At 46.7% G+C, this 14,584-nt stretch overlaps 1 protein-coding gene across 1 annotated transcript in view; it reads left to right on the top strand.

Moving 5' to 3' along the window:
* The window catches only part of snx29 (sorting nexin 29), a 150,190-nt gene that overhangs the window by 20,820 nt on the left and 114,786 nt on the right, over positions 1-14,584 (top strand). Inside the window, exons 9-13 of the mRNA XM_056297356.1 lie at positions 228-340; positions 4,516-4,615; positions 4,772-4,854; positions 11,323-11,386; positions 14,341-14,469. Coding sequence (XP_056153331.1) covers positions 228-340; positions 4,516-4,615; positions 4,772-4,854; positions 11,323-11,386; positions 14,341-14,469 — 489 coding nt within the window. The remainder of the gene's footprint in view (positions 1-227; positions 341-4,515; positions 4,616-4,771; positions 4,855-11,322; positions 11,387-14,340; positions 14,470-14,584) is intronic.

Genomic DNA, 14,584 nt, shown 5'->3' with positions numbered 1-14,584 from the left:
GGGTTATATTGGACTTGTTGAAACATGTCTTACATTCATGTTCAGTTGTCCCATAACACACCTTTGTAGAGCTGAGTCCAGCTGTGGTCCGTGTCCAAAATCTACTAAATGAAGTGGGTCAGTAAAATGAGCTCAAAACTGTTGTGTATGATGGAAAATTATGAAAATAAAACCCAGGTTGAAATATAAAGAATCTGGTGCGTTGTTGTAATAGCAGTCTTTTTCAGGGTGGTGGTGGGCAGCCTGTCCAGTGTGTCTACGTGGAGCCCCCTACAGGTGATGACTGACCACAGCAGCTCCGACATCCTGATCCCTGTGACCCCTGCAGACCCCCAACCAGGTAGGACTCTTCAAGTCCTAATAAAACCTTTGACATGGAAAGACATCCCAAACCAGATTTGCCCCTCAGAAAAAACTTTTTTCTTTTTCCCAAGTGTTGATTAACTCTGTGCCAAATCATTTTTGGTCATCATCACCCGTGCTTTAGCTGTTCTATGTTCATTCAGTACATGGTCCGTGTTCCGTGACAGTTTCTTACATGCTAGGATTTGGGCACATGTCGTGCTTATAGGTCATCATTATTTTCCCTCCGTTGATAGAACAGTGTAAAAGAGAGAGGGAAAGACATGTGAGAGAAAAGAGAAGAGTTGCAATAATCTGCACTCTATAATCTTGTCGGCAGGACATTGCTTGGTAAACTCATTGAGGCAGAAACTGACCCGCCATGCAGTACAGATCATGAAGTACTCAATTTAAAGGCAACTAATTGTAGGTTAAGGCAAAACGATGAGTTTTTAGTTTGGATTTAAAGGACTCCACAGACTCTGATCTGACGGCAGCAGGCAGGTTATTCCGCAAGAACTGGGCCTGATAGGATAGGGCCCTGCCACCAGCTGACTTCTTTTTAACTATTGGTACACAGAGGAGCCCTGTATTTTGAGAGCAGAGAGCTCAAGATGGAATATACGGTTTGAGGAGATAAGACTGGTATGATGGGGCAAGCCCATTTAGGATACAGCAGAAGTACCTCGAAGTCTGATTTAACATGGATAGGAAGCAAATGAAAGCAGGCAAGAATTGGTGTAATATGGTCAAATTTTCTAGTTTTAGTTAGGTTTCTAGCTGCAGCATTTTGAGCCATCTGAAGACTTTTAGTACTAGCATGTGGCAGACCTGAAAACAGAACATTACAGTAATCAAGTCTGGATGAAACAAATGCATGTATTAGAGTCTTTGCATCAGCCATCGACAGGAAAGACTGAATTTTAGCTTTGTTACATAAGTGGAAAAATGGCAGTCTTGGTGATTTCTTTAACGCGCTTGTCAAAACAAAACAAAAAAAAAGAGGCTGGGATCAAATGCAACACCAAGATTTTTGGCTGCCACACTTTGTGAAAACAAAGAGTTGTCAAGCATTACTGTTACTTGATCAAATTGGTGTCTGTCTAGCAGGGCCAACTACCAGCAGTCTTATCCAAGTTTAAAAGCATGAAATTTAGTGACATACAATTACTCACAGCAGTCAAGCAGGCCTCTAAGTTAGTAATTTGAGTACGATTGTCAGCCCTTATAGGCACATACAGCTGAGTGTCATCTGCATAGCAATGGAAATTTATTCCATGACTGCGTATAAAGAGAGAAAAGTAGAGGGCCAAAAACTGAGCCCTGAGGTACACCACATTTAACATCAGAGAATTTTGATGTAATATTATTATAGCAGACCACAATGTGTCTTTGAGATTAGTGGGACCTCATCCAAGAGAGAGCTAAGCCAGAGACACCAAAATTAAAATTTCTTCCAATAGTAAACAGTGATCATTGGTGTCAAAGGCTGCACTGAGGTCCAGTACTAGAAGCACTGAGGTGGAATCAGAATCCATAACAATCCATTTACCACTCTGGTTAGAACAGTTTCAGTGGAGTGACGGGCCCTGAAAGCCGATTGAAAAGATTCATATAAATAGTTTTCTTATATATGAGTCGAAAGTTGTTGATACACAACTGTCTGTAGAAAAGAATGGAAGGCTAGAGACTGGTCGATAAGAGACCCATGATCGAGGTGTGGTTTCTTAAGTAGAGGTTTGACCACAGCTGTCTTAAAACTGCTGTGGAACAGTGCCAGTAGTAAGTGATGAATTAACAGTGTCTATTTAGCATTGTAGGTCCCAGGAAAGGTCAGAGGTCTTTAAAAACAGTTTTTCAAGTAGACAAGTAGTTGGTTTAGAAGCTAACCTGAGCTTAGTCAAAGTAATAAGACAGTCTCAAAAGCTGTAATAACAGGGACTATATGTGGCTCAATGTATAAAAGTATGGTAAGACAGGATCTGCAGGAGTAGCTGGAGTTGAAGAACCAATTTTGTTTATGATCTCATCAACCTTATTGCAGAAAAAGTCTGGAAAATCATAGGCCATGAATGGCGAGCAGCTAATAGACGGCTACCTTTTGTTAAGTTTAGCTACAGTGTCAAAGAATGGCGACAGGCATGGGTGCAAGTCCATGAATACTGGGATGACATCCAGCGCTTTACCTGTGCCCCCGTCCATAGGGTTAGTGGTTGTGTCAGGAAGGGCATCCGATGTAAAATTTTGCCAGATCATTATGCAGATTGACAAGACCGCCGTCGGTGCTGTGCCCTCACAGGGTACCGATGGAAACTGTCGAATCTGCTGTGGCGACCCCTGGGAAACAGAACAAGCCGAAAGAAGAAGAAGCTACAGTGTCAAAGAGAAATCTGGGATAATGTTTATTAATATTAATTAAGCGAGAGAGATACACTGCTTTTGCAGCGGATAAAGCACACTTGTATTTCAATATAAACACTTGGGCCTAGATAGTTAAAAAAAAAACTTCCAATTTTGATTTTCGCCGTTTACGTTCCAGTCTCCTGCAGGCCTGCTTAAGAGCATGTGTCTCATCGTTAAACCAGGGTGTAGGCCTCTTAAGTCGCCTAGCTCCGGTAGTGAGAGCTGCAACTGAATCGAGGAGACTAGAGAGGGCCACATTGAAGTCACTTGTGAAATTTTCCACAGAGTCAGTCTCTACATTGAAAGGAGCCAAGACTTCAGGCAGCTGCTGGCCAAATGCAGCTACAGTGGAGGGACCAATGTGGTGATTGGCAATTACATCTGTGCTGACATTAACTGGACAGGCCAATAATGCTTCAAATTTGATGAGAAAATGATCAGACACAGCAGGTGTGACAGGCAGGACATTCAGATCAGAAACAGTTATCTCTTTAGATAAAACCAAATCAAGTGAGTTACCGCTGCAATGAGTCGACTCTTGAACAAACTGAGTGAACCCAAAAGTATCAACTAGTGCCAGAAACCCTTTACTTAGAGGATCAGCAGCCTTACTCAGATGAATATTGAAATCACCAAGAATTAGAATCTCATCAGCATGAGGTACAAGACCTGAGACAAATTCTCCAAATTCTGCAAGAAACAGTGAGTAACAGCCAGGAGGCCGATTTGGACAGGGCCGAGTCTATTCATGGCTGAGGGAGATGGACCAAGAACAAGAGCCTCTGGAAGTCAGATCGAAAATAGATTTATACATTAAGGCAGCACCCCCACCTAGTTTATTTGCCCGAACTACATGGGCATAAGTATCGTCGGGTGGGGAAGCTTCATTTAAGGGAAGGAAAACATTTGGTTTCAGCCATGTTTCACATAAACCAATCATATCAAAACTATGTTCAAGAATCAGATCATTTAGTAGTAAGGCTTTGGTAGACAGTGATCTGATATTCCATCCATCCATTATCCAAACTGCTTATCCTGCTCTCAGGGTCACAGGGATGCTGGAGCCTATCCCAGCAGTCATTGGGCGGCAGGCGGGGAGACACCCTGGACAGGCCACCAGGCCATCACAGGGCCGGCACACACACATTCACACCAAAGGAAAATTTAGTATGGCTGATTCACCAGACCTGCATGACCTCTGTGTGAAGTTTGCATGTTCTCCCCGTGTCTGCGTGGGTTTCCTCCGGGGGCCTCCGGTTTCCTCCCAAAGTCCAATGACATGGAGGTCTTAATATTTATGAAACCAAATTTAAGCATCTTGCGAAAGTGCTCAGTAGTAGGCAGAACTTTAGAGCTACCAATAGGTGAAATATTAATTGGAATTAGACTCGTTCTATTATTAGTTGACAGTTTTCAAGACCTTCGCTGTGGACGATATGTGGTCACACTTGTGAGAACACTGGAAGTGCGGTTCAAGATCATGTTGTGTTAGTTGTGTATCCCACGACTGAACGATGACCTTCTAGAGCACTTACCAAACGCTTATAGACAATATGCTACAGAAGTACAGGGGTGACTCTGCTAACTTAGAAATGGACAAAATAAAAAGCAGAATGCAGACCCTGGTACAAGTCAGCCATGCCTTCAGAAGAGCTGGTTTTGTAAGCGGTGTGTGTGTGTGTGTGAAGCAGGCTGAACATGCATCAAATGAAAGTCTGGGACTTTTTCCTCGTTGTATTTCATTTTACTTTCACTTCTATTTTGTGTCAGTGAGTTCGGTCGAGGACACGGTTGCATTTCCTCCTCCTCGGCGCGAGCCGACGGGGCCGGAGGAAAACTGTGAGAGCGGCAGATCCCAGCTGCAGTTCAGGTAGGCCACCACTCCACGGCCGCCGGATATTCAGACATTTTTGTGCCTATTAGAAAACATGGATGATTGATTTTGAAGAGAAATAAATATGGAAACGGCTATTTATGAGAGAAGCCCGTCTGACTGGTCTCCCACACCTGTTCACACCTGTGTCAGTATGGAAGCCAGTCCGCCGGCCCAGACCGCCCCACTTTCTGCTCTGCTGCCAGCTCCAGTTCTGCCAGAATCCATGACCATGGGTGAGTAACTGTGTGTCTTTTTTTCTTTCTTTCTCACTTTTTTTTTTTTTTGCTCTTTCTCTCAGTCTTTCCTTCTCTTGCTCTCTGGAGTCTCTCTCTTTTCCTATCGGGTGCGTTAATGCTGATGTACTCTCACATCTGTCATGAGTCATTCCAGATGTGCGTTAGCCTCAGGACAGTACAGTACGTCTCGCTGTCCTGGACCGATGTATCACCAAGAAACTGAATCCAGAATGGGGGGAAGCCTCCGTGTGAGACTGTGCTTGGTGGGATTTTGTGTGGAAACCTGAATTAAGTTAAGATGCTATCTAGAGGGCGTCCGGGTAGCGTAGCGGTCTATTCCGTTGCCTACCAACATGGGGAATCGCCGGTTCGAATCCCCGTGTTACCTCCGGCTTGGTGGGGCGTCTCCACAGACACAGTTGTCTGCGGGTGGGGAGCCGAATGTGGGTATGTGTCCTGGTTGCCGCACTAGCGCCTCATCGGGTCGGTCGGGGCGCCTGTTCAGGGGGGAGCGGGAACCGGGGGTGAATAGCGTGATCTTCCCGCACGCTATGTCCCCCTGGTGACTCCACATGTATCGGAGGAGACGTGTGGTAGTCTGCAGCCCTCCCCGGATCGGCAGAGGGGGTGGCGCAGCGACCGGGATGACGTGGAAGAGTGGGGTAATTGGCCAGATACAATTAGGGAGAAAAAGAGGGGGGAAATCCCCCCCCCCCAAAAAATAGGTTGCTATCTAGAAAATGTTACACAAGCATTTTCTGTTTGCGAGCTTGTTGATGTTGACGTTTGTCTGCACGAGCAGTGGTCGGACTGCATGACGTCCTGCATGACGTCCTGTGCTGTGAAAGCGTTGTCCTCAGTAAAGGAGATGGCTGTCTTGGTTCAGCCGTCCACCAGGTGGCAGTGTTGGTCCAGTGAATGACCGTGCTGCAGGCTCACTAGCCTGAGCAGAGCGGATGAAAGGGTTTGAGTGCTGTGGAGAGGCGGAGGAGAGCCGTCATTCACGTGTCACACGTTACCAGTTCAGATGGAAGGATAAAACAGGCTGCAGGTTTGAAGCAGTTTGGAATTCGTTTGAGTTAGAAATGTCAGTGTCTCAAACAGGCCGACTCTCTCTCTCTCTCTCTCTCTCTCTCTCTCTCTCTCTCTCTCTCTCTCTCTCTCTCTCTCTCTCTCTCTCTCTCTCTCTCTCTCTCACACACACACATACAGGGTTTGAGTGATGTTGGTGATCTACCCTGCAGCTAATTAGCATTAACGAATTCCACTCCTCACACACAGAGTTCCCTGTGTGTGTGTGTGTGTTTTTGTGTAGTGAGAGAGTCAGAGGGGGGCTTATGAGCAGGGCTGCCTTAAAGGATGGGAATAAAGTTGTGGTCAAATGTTGTGTTAGCCTTCAGTAAGAGGAGGTCACAGGAGGCGCTGTTGAGCAGAGCAGCACGTGTGCATGCGAGTGTGAGTGCGTGTGTGTGTTTGTGTGTGTGTGTGTGTGAATCTTTGTGTCTGTGTTTTTGCATTGGTGTTTGCTCGAGAATGTGTGCAGACATCAGCTATGGCTTTAAAGCAACGTAAGAGAACGAGAGAGAAAGAGAGAGAGAACAGAGTTGTGCATGAGAGAGAGATAGACTGAAAGAGAGAGAGGGAACAAAGTTTTGCATGGGAGAGACTGAAAGAGAGAACAAAGTTGTGCATGAGAGAGGACTGAAAGAGAGAGAGAAAGTTGTACACGAGAGAGAGAGAACAAAGTTGTGCATGAGAGAGAGATAGACTGAAAGAGAGAAAGAGAACAAAGTTGTGCATGAGAGAGAGACTGAAAGAGAGAACAAAGTTGTGCATGAGAGAGAGACTGAAAGAGAGAACAAAGTTGTGCATGAGAGAGAGAGACTGAAAGAGAGAACAAAGTTGTGCATGAGAGAGAGAGACTGAAAGAGAGAAAGAGAACAAAGTTGTGCATGAGAGAGAGAGAACAAAGTTGTGCATGAGAGAGAGATAGACTGAAAGAGAGAAAGAGAACAAAGTTGTGCATGAGAGAGAGAGAACAAAGTTGTGCATGAGACAGAGACTGAAAGAGAGAACAAAGTTGTGCATGAGAGAGAGACTGAAAGCGAGAGAGAAAGTTGTACATGAGAGAGAGAACAAAGTTGTGCATGAGAGAGCGATAGACTGAAAGAGAGAAAGAGAACAAAGTTGTGAATGAGAGAGAGATAGACTGAAAGAGAGAAAGAGAACAAAGTTGTGCATGAGAGAGAGAGAGAGAGAGAGAGAGAGAGAGAGAGAGAACAAAGTTGTGCATGAGAGAGAGACCAAAAGAGAGAGAGAACAAAGTTGTGCATGAGAGAGAGAGACTGAAAGAGAGAGAGAGAACAAAGTTGTGCATGAGAGAGACTGAAAGCGAGAGAGAGAATAGTTGTGGATGAGAGAGAGAGACTGAAAGAGAGAGAGAGAACAAAGTTGTGCATGAGAGAGAGACCAAAAGAGAGAGAGAGAACAAAGTTGTGCATGAGAGAGAGAGACTGAAAGAGAGAGAGAGAACAAAGTTGTGCATGAGAGAGAGACTGAAAGCGACAGAGAGAATAGTTGTGGATGAGAGAGAGAGACTGAAAGAGAGAGAGAGAACAAAGTTGTGCATGAGAGAGAGAGACAGAGAGAGAGAGAACAAAGTTGTGCATGAGAGAGAGAGAGAGAGAGAACAAAGTTGTGCATGAGAGAGAGACTGAAAGAGAGAGAGAGAATAGTTGTGCATGAGAGAGAGAGAGACTGAAAGAGAGAGAGAACAAAGTTGTGCATGAGAGAGAGAGACTGAAAGAGAGAGAGAACAAAGTTGTGCATGAGAGAGAGACTGAAAGAGAGAGAGAGAATAGTTGTGGATGAGAGAGAGAGACTGAAAGAGAGAGAGAGAACAAAGTTGTGCATGAGAGAGAGAGAGAGAGAGAACAAAGTTGTGCATGAGAGAGAGACTGAAGAGAGAGAGAGAATAGTTGTGCATGAGAGAGAGAGAGACTGAAAGAGAGAGAGAGAATAGTTGTGCATGAGAGAGAGAGAGACTGAAAGAGAGAGAGAGAACAAAATTGTGCATGAGAGTGAGACAGAGCGAGAGAGAGAGAGAGAGAGAGAGAGAGAGAGAGGGAAAGAGAAAGAGATGGGCAGATAGAGGTAGAGGTTCTACAGAGTGGTTCTGCACGTGGAGCTGACGGGGTGTGATGGGGGGACGGGCTGTGAGGCTGTGGAGTCCATTAATTGGGGAGTATAGAGTCTATAATTCACAAAGTAGCTCCATCACGTGAGCCTGCTCTCGCCCTAATGAATTTATTATTGGAGCCATTGTGCAAGTCCGTGTAGGTTAGGATGGACACACACACACACACACACACAGGGGGATACACACACTGATTTGTGCGTGTCAGGGTTGGTGGGGGACAGAAGGCCGTTGGGCTGCACTCGAGTCCTTAATGGCTGGTTGCCGGGTGCCGCCAGCCGCGGACGCGTGTCGGGAGGAAAGGTCACGTTTATTTCTGGTCTCCACTGATGTGTAGACCAGAGCTGTGGAGGTAATGGACTTCTCCTCCTCCTCTTCCTGCTCTGCATGCTGTCTCCCTCACTTTCTACATGCACATATGAACACACACACACACACACACACTCATACTTAGGGACAATGTTGTACAGCCGATTCACCTGACCTACAGGTCTTTGGACTGTGGGAGGAAACCGGAGCACCCGGAGGAAACCCACGCAGACACGGGGAGAACATGCAAACTCCACACAGAGGACGACCCGGGGGTTCGAACCAAGGACATTTTTGCTGTGAGGTGACTGCGCTAACCACTGCACTACCATGCCGCCATATGTACTTTTTTGTCTTTTTTTGGGGGGGGGGTCCCCCCCTTTTTCCTCCCTATTGTATCCGGCCAATTATCCCTCTCTTCCGAGCCATCCTGGTCGCTGCTCCACCCCGTCTGCCGATCTGGGGAGGGCTGCAGACTACCACATGCCTCCTCCCATACATGTGGAGTCGCCAGCCGCTTCTTTTCACCTGACAGTGAGGAGTTTCACCAGGGGGACAGTACAACGGTCCGGTACAACGTCCGCATTACTGCTGATGCTGCACCAGTCCGCCTGTCAATCTCCCGCTCCATCTTACCCTCACTTGTGAACAAGACCTCGAGATACTTGAACACCTTCACTTGAGGCAACAACTCATCCCCAACCCGGAGGAAACAATCCGCCATGTCCCAGTAGAGAACCATGGCCTCAGACCAGGAGGTGCTGACTCTCATCCCGGCCATTTCTCACTCGGCTGCAAACCGCCCCAGTGCGCTGGAGGTCGTGTTCTGATGAAGCCAACAAAACCACATCATCTGTGAAGAGCAGAGATGCAATTCTGAGAGTCCCAAAAAGGACACACTCCTCACCTTGGCTGCGTCTTGAGATCCTGTCCATGAATATCACAAACAGAATCGGAGACAAGGGACAAGCTTGGCGGAGTCCAACACCCACCGAAGACATGTTTGACTTCGTGCTGAGAATGCGGACACAGCTCTCACTTTGGTTATACAAGGACCGGATGGCTTGTAGCAACTGCCCCGGTACCCCATACTCCCGCTGTACCCCCCCACAGAGTGCCCCTGGGTACATGGTTGTAAACCTTCTCCAAGTCCACAAAACACATGTAGACTGGCTGGTCAAACTCCCAGGCCCCCCTCAGCACCTCCACAAGGGTGAAGAGTTGGTCCGTTGTTCCAGGGCCAGGACAGAATCCACATTGTTCCTCCTGGATCTGAGGTTCGACAGTCAGTCGGAGCCTCCTTTCCAGCACCCTAGAGTAGACTCTCCCAGGGAGGCTGAGCAGTGTGATGCCCTGATAATTGGAGCACACCCTCCGGTCCCCTTCTTTAAATATGGGAACCACCACCCCAGTCTGCCACTCCACAGGTACTGTCCCCGACCTCCACGCGCCACTGAAGAGGCGTGTCAACCAAGACAGCCCAACAATGTCCAGAGCCTTCAGCATCTCAGGGCGAATCTCATCCACACCCGGCGCCCTGCCACCGATGAGCTTCTTAACTATCAGTTTATTAGAATTTTAATCATTTATCAATCCATCCATCCATTATCCAAACAGCTTATCCTGCTCTCAGGGCGGCAGGCATGCTGGAGCCATTGGGCAGCAGGCAGGGCCGACACACACACACACACACACACACACACACACACACACACACACACACACACACACACACACACACACACACACACACACACACACACACACACACACACACGCCTCGGGACAATGTAGTACGGCCGATCCACCTGACCTACAGGTCTTTGGACTGTGGGAGGAAACTGGACCCCCGGAGGAAACCCACACAGACACGGGGAGAACATGCAAACTCCACACAGAGGTCGACTCGGGACGACCCCCAAGGTTGGACTACCCCGGGGCTCGAACCCAGGACCTTCTTGCTGTGAGGCGACCGCGCTAACCACTGCTCCACCGTGCCGCCCTTACAATGAATTTAGTGCAATCAAATTAGATATTGAACTTAATAAAATAGAATAAATCAGTAAAATCCAAATGATCCGTTTGTTATATCAGTATAACGTCTAAATTGAAATGAACATGTCTTTGTGTTAATATATTTCAAATAACTGATTTTTTCTGTTTTTTAAAAAGATATCAGAGAACATATAAGTGGTTTATCATGTGAGGTGCAACTCTTCAGCTGTTGCAGCTGATAGCTGTTGGTAGATGATCGACAGCTAAAGAGCTGCGTGGTTAAACTGTCTGTGTCGCTCGCTTTGTTGTACTTTGTCATACTTTCTCATACTTTGTCATTCGTTGTCATACGTTGTCATACTTTGTCATTCGTTGTCATACGTTGTCATACTTTGTCATACTTAAGTTCATTTCAAAGTTGCCGAACACACAAAACTCTGGTTTTCTCTGTAATTCATGCATATTGTGATGCACAAGATGCTGAGCAAGGCACCTAACACACACTGCAGCCAACTGTTTTATTAGAGAGAGAGACAGAGAGGGGGGAGAGAGAGACAGAGAGGGGGGAGAGAGAGACAGAGAGGGGGGAGAGAGAGACAGACAGAGAGGGGAGAGAGAGAGAGATTCTGTTAAGCTTTCCTGCATGAAGAAAAGTTCATCAGAGTGTCAATCCCAGTTTTCTAACCAAGCATCTGCATACAGATGATGCAGCCTGCTGTTGTGCTTTACTAAAACAACACGACTCCCCAGAAATCGCCTTCTGACACGCACTAAAGGACAGTTCGGGAACACATGATCACACAAACTTACAATCTGTATGCATGTTTGAGTTGTGTTGACATTCAGCTCACCTCTCTCCCCGTGTCTCTCTCTCTCTCCCTGTCTCTCTCTCTCTCCCTGTCTCTCTCTCTCTCTCACTCTGCCTCTCTCTCTCTCACTCTCACCCTGCCTCTCCCCCCCTCCAGTGGAACTGCGTCAAGCCATCGTTGCCATGATGAACAGGAAAGATGAGCTGGAGGAACAGAACATGTATGTTGGGTTCTATTTTATAGTTTTATGACCTCATCTGCTGACACAGCACATATACATGTGTGCTGTAAACTTCGTGTTTGTGGTGCCTACACTAACAAGCGCACACACACACACACACACACACACACACACACACAAACACACACACAGATCATTTGTGGCTGTCAGTGGTGCCCATGCCCTGATTTATTTCAAAGGATAATGATCATATAAAGAAGCCATTCTTTAAATGAAATGTATTTAAAGGTTTGATTTCTGTGTTGTGAGACAAACCGCATCACTGGCGGGTGTGGTAAGGCTTCCTCATACTCTGCCAGATGTTGCATTAAAGTACATAGTCTTTTTTTTTTTTTTTAATTTTATTTCTGATTTCTCCCAATTTAGTGGCCAGTCGATCCCTATTTTAGTTCAAACACCCACCCTCGTAGTGCATGCGTTCGCCAACTGCATCTCTCCGGCCGGCAGTCTCGAAGGAGACGCCTCGCCACTTTCGTGACAAGGCGAATCCAGGCCGAACCACTTCTTTTTCCCACACACACAGAGACGCATTCATGTGACGAACACAAGCTGACTCCGCCCCCCCTCCCGAAGACAGCGTTGCCAATTATTGCTGCTTCATCGAGTCCGGCCATAGTTGGATCTGACGAGACCGGGGCACAAACCCCGTTTCTTTATTTTTTTTGGTGGCTTTTCCCCCCCTTTTTCTCCATAATTGTATCTGGCCAATTACCCCACTCTTCCAAGCCATCCCGGTGGCTGCTCCACCCCCTCTGCTGATCCGGGGAGGGCTGCAGACTACCACATGCCTCCTCCAATCCATGTGGAGTCACCAGCCGCTTCTTTTCACCTGACAGGAGTTTCACCAGGGGGACGTAGCGTGTGGGAATATCACCGCTATTCTCCCCAGTCCCCCCCCCCCGAACAAGCACCCTGGCCGACCAGAGGAGGTGCTAGTGCAGCGACCAGGTCACATACCCACATCCAGCTTCCCACCTGCAGACACGGCCAATTGTGTGTGTGTAGGGACACCCGACTATGCCGGAAGTAACACGGGAATTCGAGCTGGCAATCCCCGTGTTGATAGGCAATGGAATAGACCGCCATGCTACCCGGACGCCTAAAGTACATTGTCTTGCATATCACAGAAAGTTGTTGAATCAGTTCATCTGGACGAAATGTTTATTGAGAGAAACATTTCATCACTCATCTAAGTGACCTCTTCAGTCTCAACTGACAGCAGGTATCCCCACCCTTATGAACAATACAGTTGTGTCACAACTGAAACCAGTGATCCTGTTTCATATGCAAATTGCTGTGATCATTAATTAGCGTTAATTAGGCTGCTGTATAGCTCAGTAGGTAGGAACGCAGCTTCCCCGCCAAGATCAGGGGTTCAAACCCTGGTTAGGATGAGTCAGTGCAATAGAATGAGGTTGAATTGCTATTGCGAACAAAAGTGGGGATAGAGGACATCCCTGAGGTGTCCCTCGTGACAGGAGGAACATTTTGAGCGTGAATGATTAGTTTGAACACGTGTTTTAGGGGATGAATACAGCAGACGAATCCATGAAAGAAATGTTTTGCCAAACACAAACTTCTCCAAGACGCCAAATAGATATTCTCAGTCTACCTGCTCAAACAGCTTCTCTGCATCTAGGGAAATAACATCTTCTGGAGTCAGGGAAGGACTAGGGGGGTATTATCATTTTGCCAAGTTGCTGAATATTCGAAAAAGAGTGGCAATCCTTTATATAACCAGTCGGATCCTCTGGAATTATTTTGGGGAGAATGGGTTATAAACGGCATGCCAGTATTTTTGCTAAAATATTTACATCGACATTAAGGAGGGAAATAGGGCAGTAATACCTGCAACTAGTGGGATCCTTGTCCTTTTTGAGGAGAAGTGAAATCGAAGCTTGTGTGAGGATTGGGGTAGGGAATTGTCACTCAATGATTCATTAAATATTTTCAATAGAATTGGTGCAAGTTTTTTACTGAATTTCTTATAAAACTCGGTTGGATAAACATCAGCGCCTGGGATCTTGCCACTCCGCATGGCCCCAATGGCTTCAGTGATCTCCCCCTGTGCAAGAGTTTGATCCAACAGTGCCCTGTCTCTGGGCTCAAGAGTAGGTACCTCCAAATGATCTAGAAAACCTTCCATATTCATTATGTCTGATGGAGATTCAGAAGTGTACTGCGCAGAGTGAAATGTTAATATCCTTTGTATTGGTTACCAGATTTTGATGCTGGTCTCTCACTTGGGGTATAAGTCGTTAAGCAGCCTGTCATTTTAACTAGTGGGCAGACTGGCTCACTTTCTCTTTGTGTTCGTCATAAGAGCCATGGGATCATAGTGGTGGGTACTCAGCTTGGTTTGTGGATGGCAGGGTAAACTGTGATTGCAAGGTTGCCCGTTTTTTATAGAATTCCAGAGTGGGGTTCTCGGAATATTGGCGGTCCAGATTTAAAAAAGGAATTTGTCAAGTCCTGCATTTGCTTTTGGCATTCTTTGTTGAGATGGGACACATGATGTCATTTGCCCCCTTAAGTAAGCTGTTCAAGTTTCCCACAGAAGAGAGCGTGATACACCTTCCTTCTTGTTCATTCCCAGAAAAACGACGGTATCGGTAGCCAGAAAATCCCAGAATTTTTCATCAGAGTAGCAGAGTTGAGTCTCCGTAAGGATTGCTCTCTAGTGTTGAAAGTGAAGGAAAGACACATGTTTATTCTTAACTGAGCTTGTGATTTAGGCTAAGCTAAAAAAAAGATGGCAAACGTTATCGGCTCTTGATTTTTAGTGAACATTGGTGATATGTAGGCGTGCACACGAGTAAAAGCTAATGCCTCTAATGCATTCAGTTAAAAGTCATTTAGATGAGCATCTCCCACGTTAACCCAGCGCTTTGTCTGTGTCTGTGTGTGTGTGTGTGTGTGTGTGTGTGTGTCAGGTCTCTGCGCAGCCTGCTGGATGGGGAGATGGAGCACTCGGCTGGGCTGCGGCAGGAGACGGACGAACTGAAGAGGAGGCTGGCCGAGCTGGAGGAGCGACACACGGCCAAGGTCCAGGCCCTGGGCAGGTAACCGGCGCCACCGTCTGCTCTGCTCTGGCTTTTGAATCATGTCTTTTGTACCATGGTAACAGAGAATACTGCTCTCTGATTGGCTGGAGGGTGTGCGTTAAAACTGTATAAT

This window comes from Lampris incognitus, chromosome 17, assembly GCF_029633865.1.
Source record: "Lampris incognitus isolate fLamInc1 chromosome 17, fLamInc1.hap2, whole genome shotgun sequence".
Classification (NCBI taxonomy): domain Eukaryota; kingdom Metazoa; phylum Chordata; class Actinopteri; order Lampriformes; family Lampridae; genus Lampris; species Lampris incognitus.
The sequence above is the reverse complement of the archived record's forward strand: the minus strand, read 5'-3'. Positions and strand labels throughout refer to the sequence as shown.